The sequence below is a fragment of the Canis lupus genome, chromosome 6, assembly GCF_011100685.1.
Source record: "Canis lupus familiaris isolate Mischka breed German Shepherd chromosome 6, alternate assembly UU_Cfam_GSD_1.0, whole genome shotgun sequence".
NCBI lineage: Eukaryota > Metazoa > Chordata > Mammalia > Carnivora > Canidae > Canis > Canis lupus.
Window position 1 is genome coordinate 16,882,089 of NC_049227.1, and position 24,842 is coordinate 16,906,930.

The 24,842-nt window shown below is 40.2% G+C and overlaps 1 protein-coding gene across 1 annotated transcript; it reads right to left on the reverse strand.

Annotated features, from left to right (window-relative positions):
- Positions 1 to 22,543: 22,543 nt before the first annotated feature.
- On the reverse strand, positions 22,544 to 23,462 carry AHSP (alpha hemoglobin stabilizing protein). The gene is made up of 3 exons (XM_038538864.1): positions 23,380 to 23,462; positions 23,134 to 23,212; positions 22,544 to 22,912 (listed from the first exon to the last, which is right to left on the reverse strand). The coding sequence occupies exons 2-3, from the start codon at positions 23,206 to 23,208 to the stop codon at positions 22,709 to 22,711; spliced, it is 279 nt and encodes a 92-aa protein (XP_038394792.1). The 5' UTR covers positions 23,209 to 23,212; positions 23,380 to 23,462; the 3' UTR covers positions 22,544 to 22,708.
- Between the last annotated feature and the right edge of the window lie 1,380 nt (positions 23,463 to 24,842).

The following is a 24,842-nucleotide window of genomic DNA, read 5'->3' on the forward strand; positions in this document are numbered from 1 at the left end:
TGATATGTTCTACTGTTCTTTGGTATCTATTTCATTGATTTCTGCTCTAATCTTTATTACTTCTCGTCTCCTCCTGGACTTAAGCTATATTTGCTGTTCTTTCTCCAGTTCCTTTAGGTGTAAGGTTAGAATGTGTATTTGAGGCTTTTCTTGTTTCTTAAGAAAGGATTGTATGTTATATAATTCCCTCTTAAGATCATCTTTGCTGCATCCCAAAGGTTTCGAACAGTTGGGTTTTCATTTTTATTTGCCTCCGTGTATATTTTAAATTCCTCTTTAATTTCCTGGTTGGCCAATTCATTCTTTAGTAGGATGCTCTTTAACCTCCATGTATTGTGTTCTTTCCAAATTTTCTCTTGTGATTGAGTTCAAGTTTTAAAGCACTGTAGTATGAAAATATGCAGGGAATTATCCCAGTCTTTTGGTAACCATTGAGACATGATTTGTGACTCAGTATGTGATCTATTCTGGAGAATGTTCCATCCGTACATGAGAACAATGTGTATTCTGTTGCTTTATAAAATTGGCTGCTCCCAAGTTAGGAGCATAAATATTTACAATTGTTAGATCTCGTTGAATAGACACTTTTAATATGATATAGTGTCTTATATCTCTTATTACAGCCTTTGGTTTAAAATCTAGTTTGTCTGATATAAGGATTGCTACTCCAGCTCTCTTTTGTCCATTAGCATGATAAATGGTTCTTCACCCCTTCACTTTCAAACTGGAGGTTTCTTTGGGTCTAAAATAAGTCTCCTGTAGACAGCGTATCAATGAGTCTTGGGGGTTTTTTTGTTTTGTTTTTGTTGGGTTTTTTGTTGTTGTTGTTTTTTGTTTTGTTTTGTTTTTTTACCCAATCTGATACCCTGTGTCTTTTGGTTGGAGCATTTAGCCCATTTACATTCTGAGTAATTATTGAAAATTATGAATTTAGTGCCATTGTATAACTGTAAAGTCACTATTTCCTTAGATCGTGTCTGTTCCTTTCTGGTCTTTGTTACTTTTGGGCTCTCTCTTCAATCGAAGGATCCCCTTTAATATTTCTTGCAGGTCTGGCTTAGTGATCACAAATTCTTTTAGTTTCTGTCTATCCTGGAAGCTCTTTATCTCTCCTTCCATTCTGAATGACAGCCTTGTTGGATAAAGTATTCTTGGCTACATATTTTTATCCTTTTGCACCTTGAATATATCATGCCAGTCATTTCTGCCATGCCAGGTGTCTGTGGACAGGTCTTCTGTCAACCTCATGTTTCTACCATTGTAGGTTAAGGACCTCTTGTCCCGAGGTACTTTTAGGATTTTCTCTTTATCTCTGGAATTTGCAAGCTTCACTATTATATATCAGGGTGTTGAACTATTTTTATTGATTTTGCAGGGGAGTGCCTCCTGGACTTGAATGCCTGTTTCCTTCCCCAGATTAGCAAAGTTCTCAGCTATAATTTGTTCAATTAACCTTCTGATCCACCCCTCCTCATCTTTTGGAACCCCTATTACTCGAATATTATTGCACTTTATGATATTGCTGATTTCTCAAAGTCTCCTTAGGTACTTTTTTTCACCATTGTTTTATTTTATTTTTATTGAAATTCAATTTATACTGTATTATTAGTTCCCATGATAGAATTTAGTGATTCATCAGTTGCATATAGCACCTAGTGCTCATTACATCCAGTGCCCTCCTTAATGTCCATCACTCATGACCCCATCCTTCCAGCCATCTCCCCTCCAGCAACCCTCTGTTTCCTAGAGTTAAGAATTTCTATGGTTTAACTCCCTCTCTGTTTTCATCTTATTTTATTTTTCCTTCCCTTCCCCTATATTCATCTTTTTTGTTTTTTAAATTCCACATGAGTGAAATCATATGGTATTTGTCTTTCTCTGACTGACTTATTTCACTTAGCATAATCCCCTCTAGTTTCATCCACATTGTTGCAAATGGAAAGATTTCATTCTTTTGATGGCTGAGTAATATTCCATTGTGTGTGTGTGTGTGTGTGTGTGTGTGTGTGTGTGTGTGTCACATCTTCTTTATCCATTCATCTATTGATGGACATCTGGGCCCTTTTTATACTTTGGCTATTGTGAGCATTCCTGCTGTAAACTTTGGGTGCATGTGCCCCTTGGAATCACTATGTTTGTATCCTTTGGGTAAATATCTAATAGTACAATTGCTGGGTCATAGAGTAGTCATATTTTTAACTTTCTAAGGAATCTCCATACTGTGTTCCAGAGTGGCTACACCAATTTGCAGTCCTATAGAGAACAAACTGAGAGTTGCTGGAGGGGAGGTAGGTTGGGGTGGGGGAGGGGGGGTGGTTAAAAGGGTGATGGGCATTAAGGATGGCACTTGTGATGAGCACTTCGTGCTACGTGTTAGTGATGAATTACTAAATTTGTCTCCTGAAGCCAATACTATACTATATGGTAAATAATTTGAATTTAAATTGAAAGAAAGAAAGAAAGAAAGAAAGAAAGAAAGAAAGCAAGCAAGCAAGCTTGCAAGTCAGCCCCTCTCGTTTTCCCAGTCAATGGTTTTTGGGAAGAGTTTTTCTTGTGCAATCCCCTGCCTGTGCTTTCATTCCTTTTCTCTCTTTCTCTTTCCCTCTTACTCCTTTCTCCATTATCAGGGCTCCTTCTCCCTTTGCAGCACCCACAGTTCTTTTCTCCCCCAAATTAACTCTCCTCAGATCCTATCTTACACATTGTGGAATTTTTTACCTCTAGTTGTGCAGTTTTTGTTGTTTTTTTTTAAGATTTTATTTATTTATTCATGAAAGACACACACAGAGAGAGAGGCAGAGACACAGACACAGTGCAGGGAGCCTGACATGGGATTCAATCCTGGGTCTCCAGGATCACGCCCTGGGCTGAAGGTGGCGCTAAGCCTCTGAGCCACCCGGGCTGCCCTAGTTGTGCAGTTCTGCTCTCTCAGTCTTCAGATAGATTTTTCTGGGTGTTCAAAATTATTTGTTTAAGGGATGAGGCAAGCTTATGGTCCCCCTACTCCTCTGCCATCTAAACTCTTCTCTGGGACTCCTATAATACAAATGTTATAATGTTTGATGGAGTCACTAAATCTATCCTTATGTTGCATAATTCTTTCTCTCTTTTGTTCAGCTTCATTATTATCCACTATTTTGTCTTCCAGGTCACTAATTCATTCCTCTACTTCTTCCAGTCTTGGGTTCATTACATCAACTTTGTTTCTTTTTTTTTTTTTTTCAACTTTGTTTCTAATCTTGTTTATTGCACTCCTCATTTCTGATTGATTATTTTTTGGCTCTTTTATCTCTGTGGTAAGGGTCTCACTAAAGTTTTATTTTCTCAAGCACAGTGAGTATTTTTATGATTCCTTCTTTAAATTCTTGATCAGACATGTTATTTATATATGTTTTGCTTAGGTTTCTTGTCATGGCCTTATCTTGTTCTTTCATTTGGGACAAATTCCTCCATCTTGACATTTTGTCTAAGTCTCACCTTCTTCTCTGTGTTAGAAAAGCCAGTTATATCTACTACTCCTGAAAGTAATGGCTTTGTAAAGAAGAGATCATCACAGTTTCCAGGGCTTGTGCTTCAAGGTGTGCCCTGGGTATCTGTTTCATGTGCTCTGCTGCTCTGTTTGGCTACTCTATGTTTCAGACCAGTCTTCTGCAGAGGCTCTCCTTGCCTGGTGTGGGCAATGTTTGGTCCCTAGCCTGAATGTGGTGAATTTTAACTAGGTGTGCTCTGGTCTGCTTGTGAAACGAGACCTTACACCACCTCCACAAGAACTGAAGCCTTGCAGAACTCTGGTTGGGACATGTGGTGTAGGCAGGAGTTTGTACTGGTCTGGGCCAGGGGCTCCCCATGCTGAATCTGATGCAGGCTGGACTGAGGAAGGCATTCCTGATAAAGCTAAGGGTGTGGGGCTTGATGTAGGCAAGTTACATAGCCAGTGTCTGCACTGAGCTGCTTCCCACATGTGGCTCTGTGTTTATGCTGAGGGGTGGAGGAGGAAAATGGCTCTAGGCATCTCCTTCATTCCTGGAGAGGTGTCTCTACGAATGTTATCATTCACTGTGTACCCGAGTCATTCTTTGAATTGCTATCTCCAAGCTGTCTGTCCCTGGGTTAATTGCCTGCCTTCTTTCCAGGACCAGCACAGTGCTCTCCAGGCTCTATCCCAGCCAAACCTGCTGATTTTTAAAACTCCAGGATTTAAATCCCCATTGATTGCAAGAACTCATGAAATTTGGCCTCTCTAATTTTCTAAGCCAATGGCTTATGGGAAACATTCTTGTTATGTTTTTTCCTGTTGCTCCTCTCTCTCTCGCTCACCCTTCTCTATGACCATGGCTCCCTCACCTCCACAGCACCTGTCATCTGTTTCTCCCTTAAACCTTATCTCTGTGCTTCTTATATTCTTCCATGCAGCTTCTTCTCTCCCTTTAGTTGTGGAGTTTGTTCTGTCAGTATTCAAGTCAATCTCTATGGTACATAGGAGGATTCGATAATTATCTAGTTGTGTTCATGGAACAAGATAAGCCTAGCATCCTCCTACTCAGCTACCATCTTCGTCTACTCCTATACTTATTGATAGCTGGTATAATTTGAATCTTCTTAAATTTGCTAAGATTTGCTTTGTATCCTTTCACATGATTTATCATGGATAATGTCCCATGTGCACTTGAGCAGAATGTGTATTCTACTGCTGTTGAGTGGAATGCTTTATATATGTCCAATCCAGTTGGTCTAAAGTATGGTTCAAATCAATGTGATTCATCATATCAGCAAGAGAAAAACCAAGAACCATATGATCCTCTCATTAGATGCAGAGAAAGCATTTGACAAAATACAGCATCCATTCCTGATCAAAACTCTTCAGAGTGTAGGGATAGAGGGAACATTCCTCAACATCTTAAAAGCTATCTACGAAAAGCCCACAGCAAATATCATTCTCAATGGGGAAGCACTGGGAGCCTTTCCCCTAAGATCAGGAACAAGACAGGGATGTCCACTCTCACCACTGCTATTCAACATAGTACTGGAAGTCCTAGCCTCAGCAATCAGACAACAAAAAGACATTAAAGGCATTCAAATTGGCAAAGAAGAAGTCAAACTCTCCCTCTTCGCCGACGACATGATACTCTACATAGAAAACCCAAAAGCCTCCACCCCAAGATTGCTAGAACTCATACAGCAATTTGGTAGCATGGCAGGATACAAAATCAATGCCCAGAAATCAATGGCATTTCTATACATTAACAATGAGACTGAAGAAAGAAAAATTAAGGAGTCAATCCCATTTACAATTGCACCCAAAAGCATAAGATACCTAAGAATAAGCTTAACCAAAGAGGTAAAGGATCTATACCCTAAAAACTATAGAACACTTCTGAAAGAAATTGAAGAAGACACAAAGAGATGGAAAGATATTCCATGCTCATGGATTGGCAGAATTAATATTGTGAAAATGTCAATGTTACCCAGGGCAATTTCCACGTTTAATGCAATCCCTATCAAAATACCATGGACTTTCTTCAGAGAGTTAGAACAAATTATTTTAAGATTTGTGTGGAATCAGAAAAGACCCCGAATAGCCAGGGGAATTTTAAAAAAGAAAACCATATCTGGGGGCATCACAATGCCAGATTTCAGGTTGTACTACAAAGCTGTGGTCATCAAGACAGTGTGGTACTGGCACAAAAACAGACACATAGATCAACGGAACAGAATAGAGAACCCAGAAGCGGACCCTGAACTTTATGGTCAACTAATATTCAATAAAGGAGGAAAGACTATCCATTGGAAGAAAGTCTCTTCAATAAATGGTGCTGGGAAAATTGGACATCCACATGCAGAAGAATGAAACTAGACCACTCTCTTGCACCATGCACAAAGATAAACTCAAAATGGATGAAAGATCTAAATGTGAGACAAGATTCCATCAAAATCCTAGAGGAGAACACAGGCAACACCCTTTTTGAACTCAGCCACAGTAACTTCTTGCAAGATACATCCACGAAGGCAAAAGAAACAAAAGCAAAAATGAACTATTGGGACTTCATCAAGATAAGAAGCTTTTGCACAGCAAAGGATACAGTCAACAAAACTAAAAGACAACCTACAGCATGGGAGAAGATATTTGCAAATGACGTATCAGATAAAGGGCTAGTTTCTAAGATCTATAAAGAACTTCTTAAACTCAACACCAAAGAAACAAACAATCCAATCATGAAATGGGCAAAGACATGAACAGAAATCTCACAGAGGAAGACATAGACATGGCCAACAAGCACATGAGAAAATGCTCTGCATCACTTGCCATCAGGGAAATACAAATCAAAACCACAATGAGATACCACCTCACACCAGTGAGAATGGGGAAAATTAACAAGGCAGGAAACAACAAATGTTGGAGAGGATGCGGAGAAAAGGGAACCCTCTTACACTGTTGGTGGGAATGTGAACTGGTGCAGCCACTCTGGAAAACTGTGTGGAGGTTCCTCAAAGAGTTAAAAATAGACCTGCCCTACGACCCAGCAAATTGCACTGTTGGGGATTTACCCCAAAGATACAGATGCAATGAAACACCGGGACACCTGCACCCCGATGTTTCTAGCAGCAATGTCCACAATACCCAAACTGTGGAAGGAGCCTCGGTGTCCATCGAAAGATGAGTGGATAAAGAAGATGTGGTTTATGTATACAATGGAATATTACTCAGCCATTAGAAACGACAAATACTCACCGTTTGCTTCAACGTGGATGGAACTGGAGGGTATTATGCTGAGTGAAGTAAGTCAATCAGAGAAGGACAAACAGTGTATGTTCTCATTCATTTGGGGAATATAAACAATAGTGAAAGGGAATATAAGGGAAGGGAGAAGAAATGTGTGGGAAATACCAGAAAGGGAGACAGAACATAAAGACTCCTAACTCTGAGAAAGGAACTAGGGGTGGTGGAAGGGGAGGAGGGCGGGGGGTGGGGGTGAATGGGTGACGGGCACTGAGGGGGACACTTGACCGGATGAGCACTGGGTGTTATTCTGTATGTTGGTAAATTGAACACCAATAAAAAATTAATTTATTAAAAAATAAAATAAAAGTGTTATCTTTTGCAAAAAAAAAAATAAGGTATGGTTCAATTTTCACATTTCCTTGTTGCTTTTCTGGATGATGTATCCACTGCTGACAGTGAAGTATTGAAATCCTCTATCATTATTATATTGTTATCTATTTTCCCTTTAGATCTGATAGTGTTTGTTTATATTTAGGTGCTTTGATGTAGGTATATTGTTAAATCTTCTTAATCATTGTATAATGAACTTCTTTGTCTCTTGTTACCATTTTTTGGCTTAAAGTTTATCTTGTCTGCTGTAAGTATGACTATGCCCATTTTCTTTTGGTTTCTACACTCCTGGAATATCCTCTTCCACCCTTTCATTTTGAGACCATTTATGTTTTTAGAAGTGAAATGAGGGACGCCTGGGTGGCTCAGTGGTTGAGCATCTGCTTTTGGCCCAGGGCATGATTCCGGGATCCCGGATCGAGTCCCACATTGGGCTCCTTGCAGGGAGCCTGCTTCTCCCTCTGCCTATGTATCTGCCTCTCTCTGTGTGTCTCTCATGAGTAAATAAATAAAATCTTAAAAAAAAAAAAAGAAGTGAAATGAGTCTCTTGTAGGCAGCATATAATTGGATATTTTTTCTTTTTGTTCTATTTTTAATCATATTTAGCCATTCTATGTCTTCTGATTGGTGAATTCAACCCACTGACGTTTAGTGATTATTAATGTGTTAGAACTTACTACTGCCATCTTATTTCTTTCCTTCTGGTTGTTTGTATCTCCATTGTTTCTGTATCCCACTGTTTTTGCTCACCTTTGTAAATTGCCAATTTTCCACAGTGGTATGTTCTATGTCTCTTTTTTATGTATTATGAATCTACTCTAAATTTTTTTCTTTGCCATTACCATGAAGCTTACATAAAACATTTCTTAAAGAAGTCCATTTTCTACTAACAGCAATCTATTTTTTTTTTACCTTTTTAAAAAGATTGTATTTATTTATTCATGAAAGCCACAGAGAGAGAGAGGCAGAGACAGGCAGAGGGAGAATCAGGCTTCCTGCAAGGAGCCTGATGTAGGACTTGATCCCAGATCCCAGGATCATGCCCTGAGCGGAAGGCAGACGCCCAAACACTGAGCCACCCAGGCGTCCCAAAAGCAATTTATCTTCATTCACCTTTAAAGGCTCCACACTTTTAATCATTCTTTTTTGTATATTTGATGTCACAAATTGCCTGTTTTAAATTTTTATCTTTTGATCACGTTCACCATTTTGCCTATGCTGATCTCTGGCAACAACCAATCTGTTTTGCTTATGAGTTCAATATTTTTGGTTAATGTTGTATTTTTTTAGATTCCACGTAAAAGTGAGATCATAGAGTATTTGTCTTTCTCTGACTGATTTCACTTAGCATAATGCCCTCAGGGTACATCCATGTTGTCATACATGGCAAGATTTCCTTCTTTTTTATTCCTGAATAATCTATTATATACATATATACCCCTTTTTTTATTCATTCATCCATCCATCAACGGCCACTTAGGTTGCTTTGCTGACTTAATTTGCAATTAATTGCAATGAACATGAGGGTAGAAATATCTTTTTGAGTTGTTTTTATCTTTTTTGGATAAATACACAGAAGTGGAAATCCTGAGTCATATGGTAGTTCTAGATTTAATTTTTTTAGGAATCTTCATAATAGATGCACCAATTTACATTCCCACTAAAAGTGTACAAGAATTCCCTTTTCTTCAAACCCTTGCCAACATTTCTTATTTCTTGCCTTTTGGATACAGCTATTCTAAGAGGCATGAGGTGATATTATCTTATCATGGTTTTGATTTGGATTTCCCTGATGATGTACTTATGGTCACTTGTATGTCTTCTTTGAGAAAATGTCTATTCAGATCTTCTGCCCATTTTTAAAGTAAGTTCTACACCTAACGTGGGGCTCAAATTCACAATCCTGAGATCAAGAGTCTCATGTTCTACATCTGAGACAGCCAGATGCCCCTTCTGCCCATTTTTTAAATTAAATGTTTCCCCATCCCCCCATCTACCCCCCTCCAGCAACCCTCATTTTGTTTCCTATAGTTAAGTGTCTCCCTCTCTGTTTTCATCTTATTTTATTTTTCCTTCCCTTCCCCTACATTCATCTTTTTTGTTTCTTAAATTCCACATATGAATGAAATCATATGGTATTTGTCTTTCTCTGACCGACTTATTTGATTTAGCATAATACCCTCTAGTTCCATCCACATCATTGCAAATGGCAAAATTTCATTATTTTTGCTGGTTGAGTAATAGCATATCATATCTTCTTTATCCACTCACCAGTTGATGGACATCTGGGCTCTTTCCATAGTTTGACTATTGTGGACACTGATGCCAATAAACATTGGCGTGTATATGCCCCTAAGAATCACTATTTGTATTCCTTGGATAAATACCTAGCAGTGCCATTGCTGGGTCATAGGGTCACTCTATTTTTAACTTTTTGAGGAACCTCCATATCTTTTCCAGAATAGCTGTACTAGCTTGCATGCCCATCAACAGTGTAAGAGGGTTCCCTTTACTCTTGGCTCTTTCATGGTAAATTGGTTGACCATATATGCATTGATTATTTTTCTAGGCTATAGGTATTTTCAATACTCTTTTCCTTTAATCTTAATTATACTTAGGTAGTTAACACACTATTCTAGAGTTAGTTTTCTATTTCTGGCTATTTTTCATCTTTACCAGAATGTTAGTTACTTTCATATGTTTTTATGTTTCTAATTAGCTCTCTCTTTTTTTTTTTCATTTTAGCTTGAAGGATGCTTTTTAGCATCTTGCAAGGCAGATCTAATGGTAGTGAAGTCCCTTAACATTTGTTTGTCTGGGAGTCTTATTTCTCCTTATATCTAAAGGATGGGGATCTCTGGGTGGCGCAGCGGTTTAGCGCCTGCCTTTGGCCCAGGGCGCGATCCTGGAGACCCGGGATTGAGTCCCACATCAGGCTCCTGGTGCATGGAGCCTGCTTCTCCCTCTGCCTGTGTCTCTGCCTCTCTCTCTCTCTCTCTCTCTGTGTGTGTGTGTGACTATCATAAATAAAAAACATTTTTAAAAAAGGATGACTTTGCCAGATAATATATTCTTGGCTAGTGATTTTTATCCATTAATACTCTGAATATGTCATTCTACTCTCTCAGAGATTGCAGAGTTTCTGTTGAGAAATCATTGGTAGCCTAATGGGGATTCCTTTGTAGGTTATTTTCTTTGTTCCTGGCTCCTTTAAGATTATCACTTATTTTTAACAGTTTCATTTTAAGATGTCTTGGAAAAAAGTCTTTTTGCACTGAGATAATAGGTGTTCTATTAGCTTCATGAACTTGTATGTTCAATTTTTTTGCCCAGGTTTTGGAAGTTTTCAGCTTTTATTTCTTTTTTTTAAAGATTTTATTTATTTATTCATGAGGGAGAGAGAGAGAGAGAGAGAGGCAGAGACACAGGCAGAGGGAAAAGTAGGCTCCATGCAGGGAGCCTGACCTGGGACTCGATCTGGGTCTCCAGGATCAGGCCCTGAGCTGAAGGCGGGGCTAAACCGCTGAGCCCCTCGGGCTGCCCTAGCTTTTATTTCTTTAAATAAACTCACTTCTCCCTCTCTTCTCCTTCTGGCACACCAATTATTCTTATATTTGCCTTTATGATCAAACCAGATAACTCTCATAGGGTTTCTTCACTTTTTAAAAATATACTTCTCTCTCAGAAATAATTGAATTATTTCTATACTCCTGTCACCCAAGTCACTTCTTTTTTCCATCTGGTTTGTCCTGTTACTGGTGCTCTCTATTGCATTTTTAAATTTCATTCATTGAATTTCTCAACTCTTATTTGGTTTCTTTTTATAATTCCAATATCCTTGATAAAGAACTCCTTATGTTCATTAATTGTATTCTTATATTCACTGAATTTTCTCTCTGAGTGTTTTGTAGCTCTCTGAATTTCTTCCTAACAGCTATTTTGAATTCTTTATCAGTTAGATTGCAATATATCATGTCTTTAGGTTTAATCACTGGAGAATTATTTTCTTTTTGTGATAGTATATTTCCTTTATTTTTCATAGTGTTTGTAGGTATGGACTTTCTGCTTTCACATTTAGAGTAGCAGACACTTCCTTAACTAAGCTTTTATATTTTCTTTGGTTCTCACAACTCAACAGGCTATTAGAAACCTTTCTTTTGTAATCCAGAAGGTGGTGCTAGTGCTCAAGTTGGTGATTTCTCCTTTGCCCAAATTTCTTGGCCTATTATCTGAGCACCCTCCGAGTCTACCAGAGTTCACTCTGGCAGATATACTTGCAAGCACACAAGGAGCTGGCCACAGAGTAAGAAGAGATATGGGGTTAGCACATAGTCCTTTGGAGTGCCCACAGCTGGGGGTATCCTTGAGTGGGGTACTACCAAAGGTTTGAGTGGATTTCTCACTGAAGTCCTGAAGTAGACAACAGGAAATGCTCCCTTAATGTTCTTTGATATTTTTATCTACTTTATTCCCTTTTTCCTCCTTTCCCAATCATAGTGGTCCTCAGAAATCCAGGTTAGAAGAGAAGAGAAGAGAAATGGGTTTCTCCAACCCATTTATTGTTCAGCAACCTGTACAACTAGGATAACCAAGCAGTCATTCAACACTTTTGCTTTCCACCTATTCTATGAGATAGGTCACCACTTTCCACCTCTACTTCCAGAGAAGTGGCCGCTGCTATTGCCAAAAGCCCACCTCTTGTAGTGTTGCCCTGGAAAAGAGGCACCCTTGGCAAATTCCTGTCTCTTATCTGTGTCCAAACTTGTCCTTATCCTTCTCTAACAGCACGATAGAATTCCTCCTTAGGCCGGCTGAACTTCCACAAATTCTCTCTTGTTTGTGGTTATCCCCCAGTTTTGCAATGCCCAAGTTCTTTTGTCTCCCAGTTGTGGTGAGTGGGTCAGCAGGTCTGCTGACTCCTTTGGATCTATAGCCTTTATTGAGGTTCTCTTTGTTTATTTTCAGATGGAGAGGTGAGTAGAAACCTCCTGGATTCTTTGATATAATGTGCAAAGACACATTTGTTCAGTTATGGATATGTAATTAGTTATTTTTAAAGGGGAAGAGAAAAAGAGGAACACCTTATGCTTCCATAATGCTGACTTCACTCCTACTGTTCACGCTATTTCTAACTCTAATCCATTATCACATGGGTTGTTCATAACTTTTCCCCTTGCCTGTCTCTCAATTCCCACTCTAACATTGAGAAACCAAACTCCAACTATCTACTTACTTCTTTGTTTAATTTCAATGTGCTTATATAACAGCATCAGAATTATTAACGTGCACTTCTGTGGGAATTAATTTTATCAACTCTCTTATGTGCAGTTAATTCTGTTTTAGACTCCATCATTTCCAAAGTCACTTAGTTTAACACATTTTATTCCCCCATCCCCTTAGTGAAGCTGTCATGTACATTTGTAATACAAATCCAAATGGATTCTCTTGTCATGTTCTGTATTCTTTCCTGCAATTCTTTAGACTTATCTAAATAATTTTTCTTTAAATCTGCATACATTGCAATTCATTCTTTGTGTTATAAAGTACTATGGATTTTGAAAAATGCATAATGCCATGTATCCACCCTAACAGTATCTTATAGAATAGTTCCCCCCCAAAAAATCCCCTATGCTTCATCTAGTTAACCTTTTCTGCCTCCTGCTTCATTCCTGACAATCATTGGTCTTTTTACTGTCTCTAGAGTTTTACTTTTTCCAGGATGTCACATAATTAGAATCATGAATTATGTAGCTTTTTCATATTGGCATTTTACACTTAGCAATAAATTTAAGGTTCTGTTATATATTTTTATGGCTTAACAGTTCATTTCTTTCCATCACCAAAGAATATTCCATCATATAGATGTAAATGAGTTTATTTATCAGTCACCAGTTGAAGGCTATCTTGATTGCTTCCAGTTTTTGGTGATTATAAATGATGTGTTAAAAAAAAATTAAATGATGTGTTTATTCCTATTGAGTGTTTTTACTTTTTGGCCCCTCAACTGGCCCCTAAAGTCAAGTCCTTCCTTTAGCAAGGAACTCTAAGTTTGTATACAATCCATGTATATAGGGCAGCCCCGGTGGCGCAGCGGTTTAGCGCCGCCTGCAGCCCGGGGCATGATCCTAGAGACCCTGGATGGAGTCCCACGTCAGGCTCTCTGCATGGAGCCTGCTTCTCCCTCTGCCTGTGTCTCTGCCTCTCATTCTCTCTCTGCATCTCTATGAATAAATAAATAAAATCTTAAAAAAAAAAAACAATCCATGTATATATATGTATCTATAAATATTTCTATATGTATCCATTTGTATGCAATGGCTGAGAATTTCTGTTGCTCCACATCCTCATCAGCATTTGGTGTCCTCACTGTTTGGGGTTCTAACCATTCAAATAGGTATATAGTGGTATAACATTGTTATTTTAATTTGTACTTCTCTGATAGATGATGTGGAGCATTTCTTATATGCTTATTTGCTGTCTGTATATCTTCTTCATGAAGTATCTATTCCTATCTCTGCCCATTTTTAAAAATCAAGTTGTTGGGATCCCTGGGTGGCACAGTGGTTTAGCGCCTGCCTTTGGCCCAGGGCGCGATCCTGGAGACCCGGGATCGAATCCCACGTCAGGCTCCCGGTGCATGGAGCCTGCTTCTCCCTCTGCCTGTGTCTCTGCCTCTCTCTCTCTCTCTCTCTGTGACTATCATAAATAAATAAAAATTAAAAAAATTAAAAAAAAAATCAAGTTGTTTTCTTGTTGAATTCTAAGAATTACTTATATATTTTAGAAACAGTTATTTATCAGATTTGTTTTACAAATATTTTGTCTCATTAATTGTAACAAAATCACCATATTTTTCTTTCACAGATTATGCTTTTGGTTTTATATATAGAAATTCATCACCAAAACTGAGGTCACCTAGATTTTCTTCTATATTTTTGTTTTGCTCACTAAGTTTTATACTATAGTTTTGTGCTTTCTATTTAGGAAAATGATAACATTTTGAATTAACTTTTTTTTTTTAAGTATAAGATCTTTAAGAGAATGAGAAAACAAGCTGCAGACTCAGAGAAAGTACTTGCATGAGCTTTTCATGAATTATTCATAAAGAGATATGGATCAAGTTTAGGATATGTTTAGGTTTAATATTCAGTGAATGGTTTGGGTAAAAGTAAGTGTCACAGTGAAGATTAGGGATATGGTCAGATTCAGGGTCACAGTATCACAGTGAGGACTATGAGGGTCAGGGTTAGAGTTAGCATGAGTAAGAGAAGTAAGGGTCAGGGTGAGAATGAGTTTCAGTATCTGTTTCAGGGTCATGATGATGATCATGGTCAGGAAGAGTGAGAACATGAGGTTTCAGTCAGGTTCAGGAAATGGCTGGGGCAAGTGTCAGCGTCTTAATGAGGATCAGGATCTGAGTAATGTTAGGATAGAGGTAAGAGTAAGGGTTACAGTTGAGTTTAGGGGGGGTGACTCTGAGTGTCAGAGTCAGAGTAAGCATTAAGTAAAAGTCAAGATAAAGATGAGATTCATCTTTAGAGTGAGGGTTTGTGTCAGAATTACGGTAATGGTCACAGTCAGGATCAGGCTGGTTGTCAGCATCGTAGCAAGGCCAGGGTCAGTGCAATGGTTATGGTCAGGGTCAGGAACAGTGTTTGGAATCAGTTCTGAGTCATGTTGAGGGTGAGAATCAGTCAATGTTTGTGTGAAAAACAGGGTAAGATTCTCTAACCCTAGGTTAAACATTGGGAACACAGGCATAGTCAGTGTTGGGTGTGGTTCAGGGTCATATTCTATGTAAAGGTCAGGGTCACCTTGAAGGCCAGAGTCAAGATAGGAGTTAAAGTGAGAGTCATTTGACAGAATTAGCTCTGTAACATGTTTGGTGTCAGGGTGGTTAGTTAAAAGTCATCCTAGTAAGAAAAACTAAAGCAACTCCATAAAAACTTTTTTTGCTCCTTTTCCTGATTTTATTCTTGCTAGGAACTCCACCTCCACTTTACATATGCCTTATAGAACAGATAATGTATGTATCCCTTGTAAAGGTCAAAGATTTAATGATTTCTTTGGAATCTTCCAGCACAATAGATAACATCTAAGGAGTGACCCAGTGGGGTCATGAACATTTTCCAAGACCACTGATCCATCAAGACCTCTGGCTCCAGGGCATAAGGACTTATGGAGACCATCTAAACAGTCATCTTTGTTCCTAGATTACTAAAAAGACACATGCACCAAACCACTATCCTCAATAAAAACCCCAGACCTCAAGCAAAGATGAGACTCACTCTTCTTTCCTAAGTCTCCCAGATGCTCTGCCCATATCTACACTCCCTATATATCTTTAATAAACTCTGCTTTCACTTCCTTTCAGTTTGCCTTTGATTTCTGTCCTGTATAAAGCCAACGACCCTCTTGGCTGGTCCTACTGTCCCCCACTCTGGGTCCTCAGACCCAGCCATCCTGCATCACTACAGTCATTTTTAGTATGAGGGTAACCAAGTCAAATTTAGGATCAAGGTGAGTGTCAAGATGAGGGTTAGGGTGATGGTCAATGTAAAGTTCAAAGTCAGGATAATTGTCAAGTTCAGGGTCAGCCTTAGAGTGAGGGTCATACCAAGGATTAGGTAAGGCTGAAGGCCACGTGAGGACCAGAGTCAGGGTAAGTGTGAGAGTATCAGGCTTATGGTAAAAGTAAAAGCTAGTTTCAGGTTCAAGGTCAGGGAGAGGGTCAGTAAAGATTCAGTTAATATGACTACAGTGTCTGGGTCAGTGTGTGCTTCAGAATCAGAGTCATGGTCAGGTTATTTTTAGTGTAGGGTGATCAGAGTCAAGTTCAGAGTAGGGTCAAGGTCAAGTTGAGGGTCAATTTCAGGTAAGGCTCAAGGGAAATAGGTCAGAGTTAATGTCAGGTTACATCAGAGTCAGTTTTGGAAGATGGTAATAGAGAGAGCGAGATGAATGTGTGGGGGTTTTTTAGATTTTATTTATTTACTCATGAGAGACACAGAGGGAGAGGCAGAGACAGAGGCAGAGGGAGAGGCAGGCTCCCCATGGGAAGCCCGATACGGGACTCGATCCCAGGACCCCAAGATCCCGACCTAAGCCAAAGGCAGAGGCTCAACCACTGAACCACCCAGGTGTCCCAAGTGTTGTTTTTTTTTTTTGTTTTTGTTTTTTTTTTTTTGATGTAGGTTTTATTATGATTCACATAAGGTGAGGCCAACAAATCAAGAGATGATTACCATTTGAAAGATATTTTGTTACTCACAGTTCCTAAGAGAAATGGGCAAGGCATGCCACACAGGGCCACATGAGGAAGCACTGAGTTAGTCAGAAAGCAGAGAGAGTAAAGGGAAAGCATAGGTTTTATTATGGTTTCATACAAAGGAAGAAATCAAGGAGGGTAAGCAAGCTAAGCATTGGCTAGTTTGAATAATTTCAGTGGCTTCTGAGACATAAGGGCTGTCCCAAGTTGCCTGGTACCTGTGTTTAGGATAGTTATGGCAGAGAAATACTGGCCAAGAATCTAAGAGTCTGGTGAAAACCAGCAAAGGAGATAGTTGGGTAGTGTGGACTTTGGATTCGTTGCTTTGCATATGAAAGGCATGTTATGAGGGAAGTCATTTGCTATCTCTAGGAGTTAGCTAGCCCAGGGAAGGGCAGTCTCCTGTCAGCAAAACTCCAGTTGAAAATATCATAAAGTACAGAAAATTTTAAAACATGATTAATACAAAGCATCTGGGATGGCAAGGATTAGGTTCAGGGCAAAGTTATTATGGTAATGATAAGGTTGAAGGTCATGGTGAGGGCCACAGTCAGAGTAAGTGTAGCATCAGGGCACAAGTTAGCTTCAGAGTAAGGTTCAAGTCAGGGTCAGGGTAGGTAAGGATAAGAGCCCAATGTAGGTCTAAGAGTCAAGGTCAGGGTGATGGTCAAAGTCCTGATCCTAAAAAAAAAAAAAAAAAAAAGTCCTGATCCTGTTGAAGGTCACCTTGAAGCTTGGAGGTGAAGACAAGAATCAGTGAGGACCAAGTTTCAGAGCCAACATGTTTGTTATGGTTAGAATCAAGGTGGAGTGATAATCAAGGTCAGGATAGTAGTCATTGTCAGGGTCAATGTGAAGTACAATTTCAAGACCAGGGTGAAAAAAGGAATTAGAATCAGTTTCAGAATGGGCTTCAGAGTTAGAATCAGTGTGAGGATCACAATAAGGGTTAGCATTCTGATCATGGTAAAGGTATATTAGAGTATGAAGGACAGAGTGAGTGTCAAGTAAAAGTTAGGGTAAGGAGGAGGGTAAGAAGCAGGATCAAGATCAGATTCTGAAATACTGTCTTTATAAGGGTCAATATGAGGGTCACAGTCAGGGTCATAGTCAATGTGAGGGACTCCTATATAAGTGTGGATGAGCAAGCAAATTGGTTATCAGGGTAAGTCCTGGGGTCCAGTCAGGATATCAGTGTCAGAGACATGGTCATTGTCAGAGTCAGTGACTTCTGGGTGAATTAGTGTCAGAATTGGGTGAGGGTAAATGTCAGGTCAAGGTCAAGTTCATGATGAATGTCAGAATGGTGTCAGGGTGAGAATGTCAGAATGGTGTCAGGGTGAGAGTGAGGATGAAGGTCAGGTTTAAAGTATGGACAAAATGAGACTAAAGTTCATAGTTAGGATCAGAATCAGAGTCAGAGTAATGATCAAAGTGAATTGTAATATCTTGGTGAGGATGAGGTTAACAATCAGGGTCAGAATTATGTTCATGAACATAGTGATCAGGGTCAGTTCGAGTGTCCATGTGAGGTTTAGTTTGGTTGACAGATTAGGTGAAGTTCACAGTTCAAGTCAGGGTAAAGGTAAGCATGAGTGTAAGGATCACATTATGGTCAGGTTCAGGAACATGGTAAGGTTTAGAAACAAAGTTATTTCTGGAGTAAGAATGATTCAGAGTACGATATCAGGTTCAGTGTCAGGAGAAAGGTCAAAAACAGAGAAGTTTAAGGGTGAAGATTGGTCAGGTTCAGGTTGAGGGCCAAAACAAATTGCTGGGTCTTGATGAAGGTAAAGGTCAGGCTCAAAGTCAGGTTGAGAGTCACTGTGAGAGTCAGAATGATGGTCAGTGTCAGAGTCAAGATGAGAAGTCAGGAGTATGAGGCAAATACTCAGAGTCACGCTCAGGATGAGAGTCAGGGTCAGTTTCAGTATCAGGATCAGGGTGGGTGCCAACCTGGGTCAGGATGAGAAGGGTTAGTGTCAGGGTCAGGCTGATAGTCTGGTTCGGTTCACCATAAGCTTTAGATTCAAGGCTCTTTCAGGGACACAATGGAGGTATGTGTAATTGTAGAGTCAGGGTAAGGTGAGGGTCAAGTTTATGGTCATGATGAGGGTCATGGTGAGGTTAGATTCAGGCACAGGATAGAGGGTCAAATTGAATGCTGGTATAGGAATAGCTTCAGGATCAGAATAAGGATGAAATTGAAGGTAAAGGTGAACATCAGCGTCACTTTGTCTCTGACAAAGCGTCTAAATGAAAATCAGGATTAGAGTCAGGGTGAATGAGAGTGAGCATCAGGGTAAGGTTTAGGTATAGAATAGAGGTAGTAGGGATCCCTGAGTGGCTCAGCAGTTTAGCGCCTGCCTTTGGCCCAGGGCGCAATCCTGGAGACCCGGGATCGAATCCCACGTCGGGCTTCCGGTGCATGGAGCCTGCTTCTCCCTCCTCCTGTGTCTCTGCCTCTTTCTCTCTCTCTATGTCTATCATGAATAAATAAATAAATCTTTAAAAAAAAAAAGAATAGAGGTAGTATCAGAATAAGAAGAGTAGAAGTCAAGGTGACATTGAGTATATACTTCAGGGTCAGAGTCATGGTAATGATCAGTGTCTAGATTAAACTGAGGGTCAAGGTTAGGGTCATGGTGAGGATAAGTATGAAGTCAAGGTCAATGTCAGCATCATGTAAGGATAAGAAAGATATAGAGGTTCACCGTCAGTATGAAATTCAGGGACATGGTGAGAGTCACAAGTAGGATCAGCATCAGAGTGAGATGAGGGTCATAAAAAAGTCACAAGTACAGTCAATGTCAGGTTGAATATCAAGTCAGTGTTATAGTCACAGTCAGTTTGAGGAAGAAGTTCAGGGTCAAGAGGACCAGAGTCATGTAGCATATGAGGTTAAGGGTCAGAATCTAAGTTACACACAGGGTCAAAAAAGAGGGTTAAAGTAAGATTTAAGGTCATGGTGATTCTGTGTATCAGAGTCAAAGTCAACTTCAGAATTAGTGCCTAGGTCAGGATATCAGTCCAGAGTCAGAGTAATCAGAATCAGGGTCAGTAAGAGTTTCAGGTCAAAGACCAAGTTCAGTTTAAATTTTGAGGGGTGGAGAGCATAGAGTTAGTATTGGGATTAAGTCAGAATCAAAGTCAGTTGAAGGTCATCATTAGGGACAGAGTAAAGATGAAGTTCAAGGACAGATGAGGGTCAGCTTCAGAGTCCAATTCAGGGTCAGGATCAAGTTGGTCAGTGATCAGCATGAGGTTCAGTATTAGGATGAGCATGAAAGTCTCAGAGTAAATTTGAATATCTGTATTGGGTTAGATTTAGATCAAATAAGAGTCAGGTGTATGGTGAAATTGAAAAATGGGTCAGGTGTATAGCGAAGTTGAAGATAAGGGTCTAAGACAGGTAAGCTTTAAGGTTGAAGTCAGGGTTTGGGTGAGAGTCAATATAAACATGATTCTTGGTGATAGGATCGAGCAAAGAATGAATGTCATGGTCAGGATCAGTGAGAATAAGGGATATTGTGGAGTTCAGAATCTGTTTCATGTTCATAGTCAGGGTCTTTGTTCAGGTATAGATAAGGATCGAGTGGAGGGACAGGGTCACTGTCAGGGTGAAAGTCAACATCAGGGAAGTATGATAGTTAAGGTCAGGATCAGGGGTTTGCTGGTGGTAGTGTCAGGATCAGCTTCAGGATCAAAGTCAGCATGTTAGTGTCAGGTTAATGATCAGGGTCAGGGTGAAGGTCAAGTTAAGTGTTGGGTTGAGAATCAGAGTCAGCATGAATGCCAGGGCTTTGGCCAGGTTCAGTATGAGAGTGAAGATAAAGGGTCTTGGCCAGGTTCAGTATGAGAGTGAAGGTAAAGGTCATGGTCAAGGGTCAGTGACATGTTGAGAGTTAGAGTCCTGTCATGGTTAGGGTAAGGTCATACTAAGAGTCAATTTCAGGGTAAGGATCAAAACAAGATCCAGGTTGAGAGTCAGGGTCAGAATTAGGGTCAAAATTAGGATCAGGTAAAGTTCAGTGTCTAGTTCAGCATCAGGATCAGTGTGAGGGTGAAAACAAAAGAGGTCAGCATGAAGGTTAAGGACATTTGGGAGAATAAGGGTGTCTGTCATTGTCAGGATCAAGGTCAAGTGGGACTGGGTAAGTGTGAGGGTCAGAGTGGAGTTAAAAGTGAGGTTAAAGTTCAGAGTCAGCCCTAGAGTCAAGGTCAAAGTCAGGGTCAAGATAAGAGCAGGGCAATTGCTGTAATATTTCTTTTGTTTACAATCTTACTTCTAGCATTAATTCAGCTGTCAACGCAAAAGAAGCATTATTCTTCCTGCTAATTTTGGTTTCTTTTTCTGCAGGAATAGTAATGGATTTGGGGTACTCACTGGCCAAGTAACTTTTATTGTATTCTTATGGACCATCAGATCCTGATGAAAAGTCAAAATACTCCAAATTTTACTCCTTTGTGGATGTACAACCAGATGCTTGCATGATAGGAATGCAAGAACATGCAGTGCAGTTTTAACAGGTTTCTGTCCATAACTAAAAAAAAAAAAAAAAAAAAAAGTACTGCAACTTCTTAATTTCATAGCTATGGAATGACTAGAATAGAATTTAGATGTTGAATTTCCCATTCCACTATAACATACCTGATAATCGATCATCTTCCTTTCAGCATTTGAGAAATGGTTAGCTAGCAATTCCCACGGTGAGATAGTTCCAAATTTATGGAAAAACTATCTTTATTAATTGAGCCAAAGTGGTTTCTGATCATTCTTTTCATGTTCATACAGCAACAGAGTTAATCCAATACTTATTTTCACATGGCTCCTCAGTCTCTCTCCTCAACCCATGTAAAGTAATGCAGGTCTTTCTGCAAAGGTAACGCTATGACTAATGTCCCAATCTGGGCAGGCCCTAGATTCCCATTAACAGGCTGAAATTTCCCGAGTGGCGCAGTGGGAAGGCCTTGGCATCCACCTGGACCACCAACCACACCTCAAAGATGCTCACCGCCTGGATTCCCAGGAAGGCTGCAATTCTCTTGATGAGTCCTCTCATCTTGACACTCTTAAGTTTGGAAGGATAGCGGGGGGGGGGGGGGGGGGGCGGGGCACTGAGAGCTCCTCTTCGACCCTGAGCTAGACTAACGAGGCCCCCAAACCAAAAGTAGATCTGAAACGTAGACTTACTGAAGGTTGGAAGGAGCAAACAACCGTCTCAGGACCAAATCTTTCTGGCTAAGGAGAAAACAGGAAATGATAAAGAAAGCTCCCAGCTCCCTCCTGCTAGCGCCAGCAGCGCCTGCACCTTGCATCTGATTAGCGCTCCCCGCCCCTTGGACCTGCGCTTCCTACCCGTGCCTCTCACATCTTCCTTCCTCCCCTGCGCACTGGTGCTGTGCACCCGTGAGGCTTTCCGCAGATGTTGCAAAGCTTGCCGGACATTCCTTTTTCTAACACCTTCATTTCATTTTTTAAACACTCATCAGACTGACTGCACCGTGATTGCACCCTAAAATGAAGACGTTTGCAATGTTTAGAGGTTGAAGAGAAAAGAGATCTAGTACTGGGAATGGCAGGAGAAGTTTAGGGCCCAGAGGAGAACAGGAATCTATGCTTCCCAAGCCTAGGATCTGAGGCTGAGGGATTCAGAGCCAAAGGTTTTCCTATCTGAAAAATAAGGGATGTATTGAATGGTTCCCAAGATCCTTTCCAACTCTCACAGCGATACTCCAGGGAGGTATTCTGTGGTATTAGAGTTCTGAGATCCTAGAACTTTGTTCAAGCTGGGGCTAAGGGCAAGGAATTCGAAAATTGAGATGAGTGGCCTCTTGATTTCACCTACTGTAGGATGAACAAGACTGGAAGTCTTTCAACAAGAATTTCACAGGGCCACAATTTCTAGAGAGCTTCTTTTTTCTTTTCCTTTTATTTTTTTTATTTTTATGATTCTAACACCCCAACACTTTCTCTCCGCCTGCCTGGCCTGTCATTCAGGCTATTTTAGTATTGCCCAGTGGTTACTTAAGGCTGCTAACCTCTGCTCTAAAGGAATTAAATATCCAAGATCATATCTAGGAAATAGAGCTAAAGGAAAAGGAACCAACTGCCTCCACAAGTCAGGGACCAACAACTGAAAAAGAACAGAAGAGACAGGAAGACCAGCAAACCAATTTGGTCTTTATTGAGGTGTCAAGGTAGAGTAACACCATGAAGGAGCAGAGCCTGAGCACTCCAAGAACTCGGAGGCAGGATTTAAGAGTTTCTTAGAGATGCAGGCCTGGGGTTTTGAGCTAAGAGAAAGGCAGTGGGTGATTTAGTTGCTCATAAGTGCTTCAGGAAAGCTCTATATTTCTCCAGGAAAGGGGCAGACAGAGTATTTAGCTCTTGCTGAAGTTCCTGGAGAGCCTTCTCCTGCTCTTGCTGCTCCCCCACCATCTTCTGCCTGTAATAGTTGATGTAGAAGTTCACCCAGTCATTCACCATAGTCACCATGGCTTCTTCAGGGATAGGAGGATTAGGGAAGACCTGCAGGGAGAGGGGATCACGAGGGAGAATGTGGTCAGCTGTGTGATTCAAGAATAACCCACAACCTCTGACATTCTCCTTTCTCTGACTTGTATTCCCTGTCTCTAATTGTTGCCATTAACTGCACCATTACGCCCCAGTTCCAAATTATTGTCCCTTCTCTGCCCTCACCCACCTGCCAAGAGTCTAGGCCTATCCTTTGAAACAGTGCCTGGGCTCACCTGCTGATTCAGCAGAACATTAAATTCCTTAATTCCTGTAGAAATGAGATCCTTATTGGCCTGAAGCAAAGCCATCTGCCTACGTTAGAGAAAGAGATCAAATTTAAGTATCCTTTTCTTCATTCCTGCATATTTCCCCCAATTCCCTTATTTCCCTTAAAGATCTCTGGTGCCTTGTAGGACCACCTCTCCAGCATCTTTCAAATCATATTCTGCTGAGATCACATTTCTCCCAGGTTGGCTCACCTGCAGGTCCAACGGTGTATGTCTCACCCACAGTTTCCAGGGTGTGTTATGTCCCTCTCTGAGCTAAATGTAGGCAGAGTCAAGTGTCAGCATAAGAGGGAAACGCCCTACATCTAGGTCCTGAAGGAAGGTGATAGGTCAACCAGGGGTTGGGAACAAGGGAGAGGTTTCTCTGAAGTTAAAAGATAGCAAGGCCATTAAAAACAGATAAGTAGGGAGACCTAGAAAACCAAACCCAGGACAGATCCTTGCCATCTGCCCCACATCCCAGTATCCACACTCCAAAACTAAAATTCAGACAAAAAGAATTAGTATCAACTGACTCCCTGTTGGATGACAGATACTTTTTTTCCATTTCATTTCATTTAAATTCCAATATAGTTAACATACAGTGTTATAGTACGTTCACATGTACAATATAGGGACTCGATAATTCCATACATTACCCAGTGCTTATCACGATGAGTGCCCTCCTTAATTCCCATCCTCTATTTCACCCATCCCCCTACTCACTTCCCCTCTGGTGACCATCCATTTGTTCTCAATAGTTAAGAATCTATTTCTTGGAGGCTCTCTCTCCCTCTCTGTCTCTGTCTCTCTTTCACTTGCTCATTTGTTTTGTTTCCTAAATTCCTCATATGAGTGCAATTATATAGTGTCTATCTTTCTCAGACGGACTTATTTCACTTAGTTCCACTTAATTCTCTAGCTCCATCCATGTCATTGCAAATGGCAAGATTTCATTCTTTTTTTATGGCTGAATGATACTCCATTGTGTATGTATACCACATCTTCTTTATCTATTCATCTATTGATGGATACTTGGTCTGCTTCCATACATACAATTACCACATGACCCAGCAATTCCACTCCTAGGTATAGTTCATAAGAAATGAACATACACATCTACAAAAACACTTACATGCAGGGATGCCTGGGTGGCTCAGCGGCTGAGTGTCTGCCTTTGGCTCAGGGCATGATACCAGAGTTCCAGGATTGAGTCCTGCATTGGGCTCCCTGCATGGAGCCTGCTTCCCCCTTTGCCTAGGTCTCTGCCTCTCTCTGTGTGTCTCCCATGAATAAATAAATACAACATTTTATATATATATAAAACCACTTACATGCAAATGTTCACAGCAGCTTTATTCATAATTCCCCAAAATGGGAACAACTTAAATGTCCAATAACCACTGAATAGATACACAGATTGTGGCATATTCATATAATTAAATTATAATTAAATTCATATGATTAATTCAGCAATAAAAAGGAACAGACTAATGGTATTCATGAGAACATGGATGAATCTCAGAATAATTATGTTGAGCAAAAGAAGTTAGACATACAATAAAGAGGAAGAAACAGGGGCATAAGGAAGACATGAAGCAGGGAGGTGGCCTGGGGGATGGGTGAAATAGATGAAGGAGATTAAGAGTATATTTATCCTGATGAGCACTGAGCAA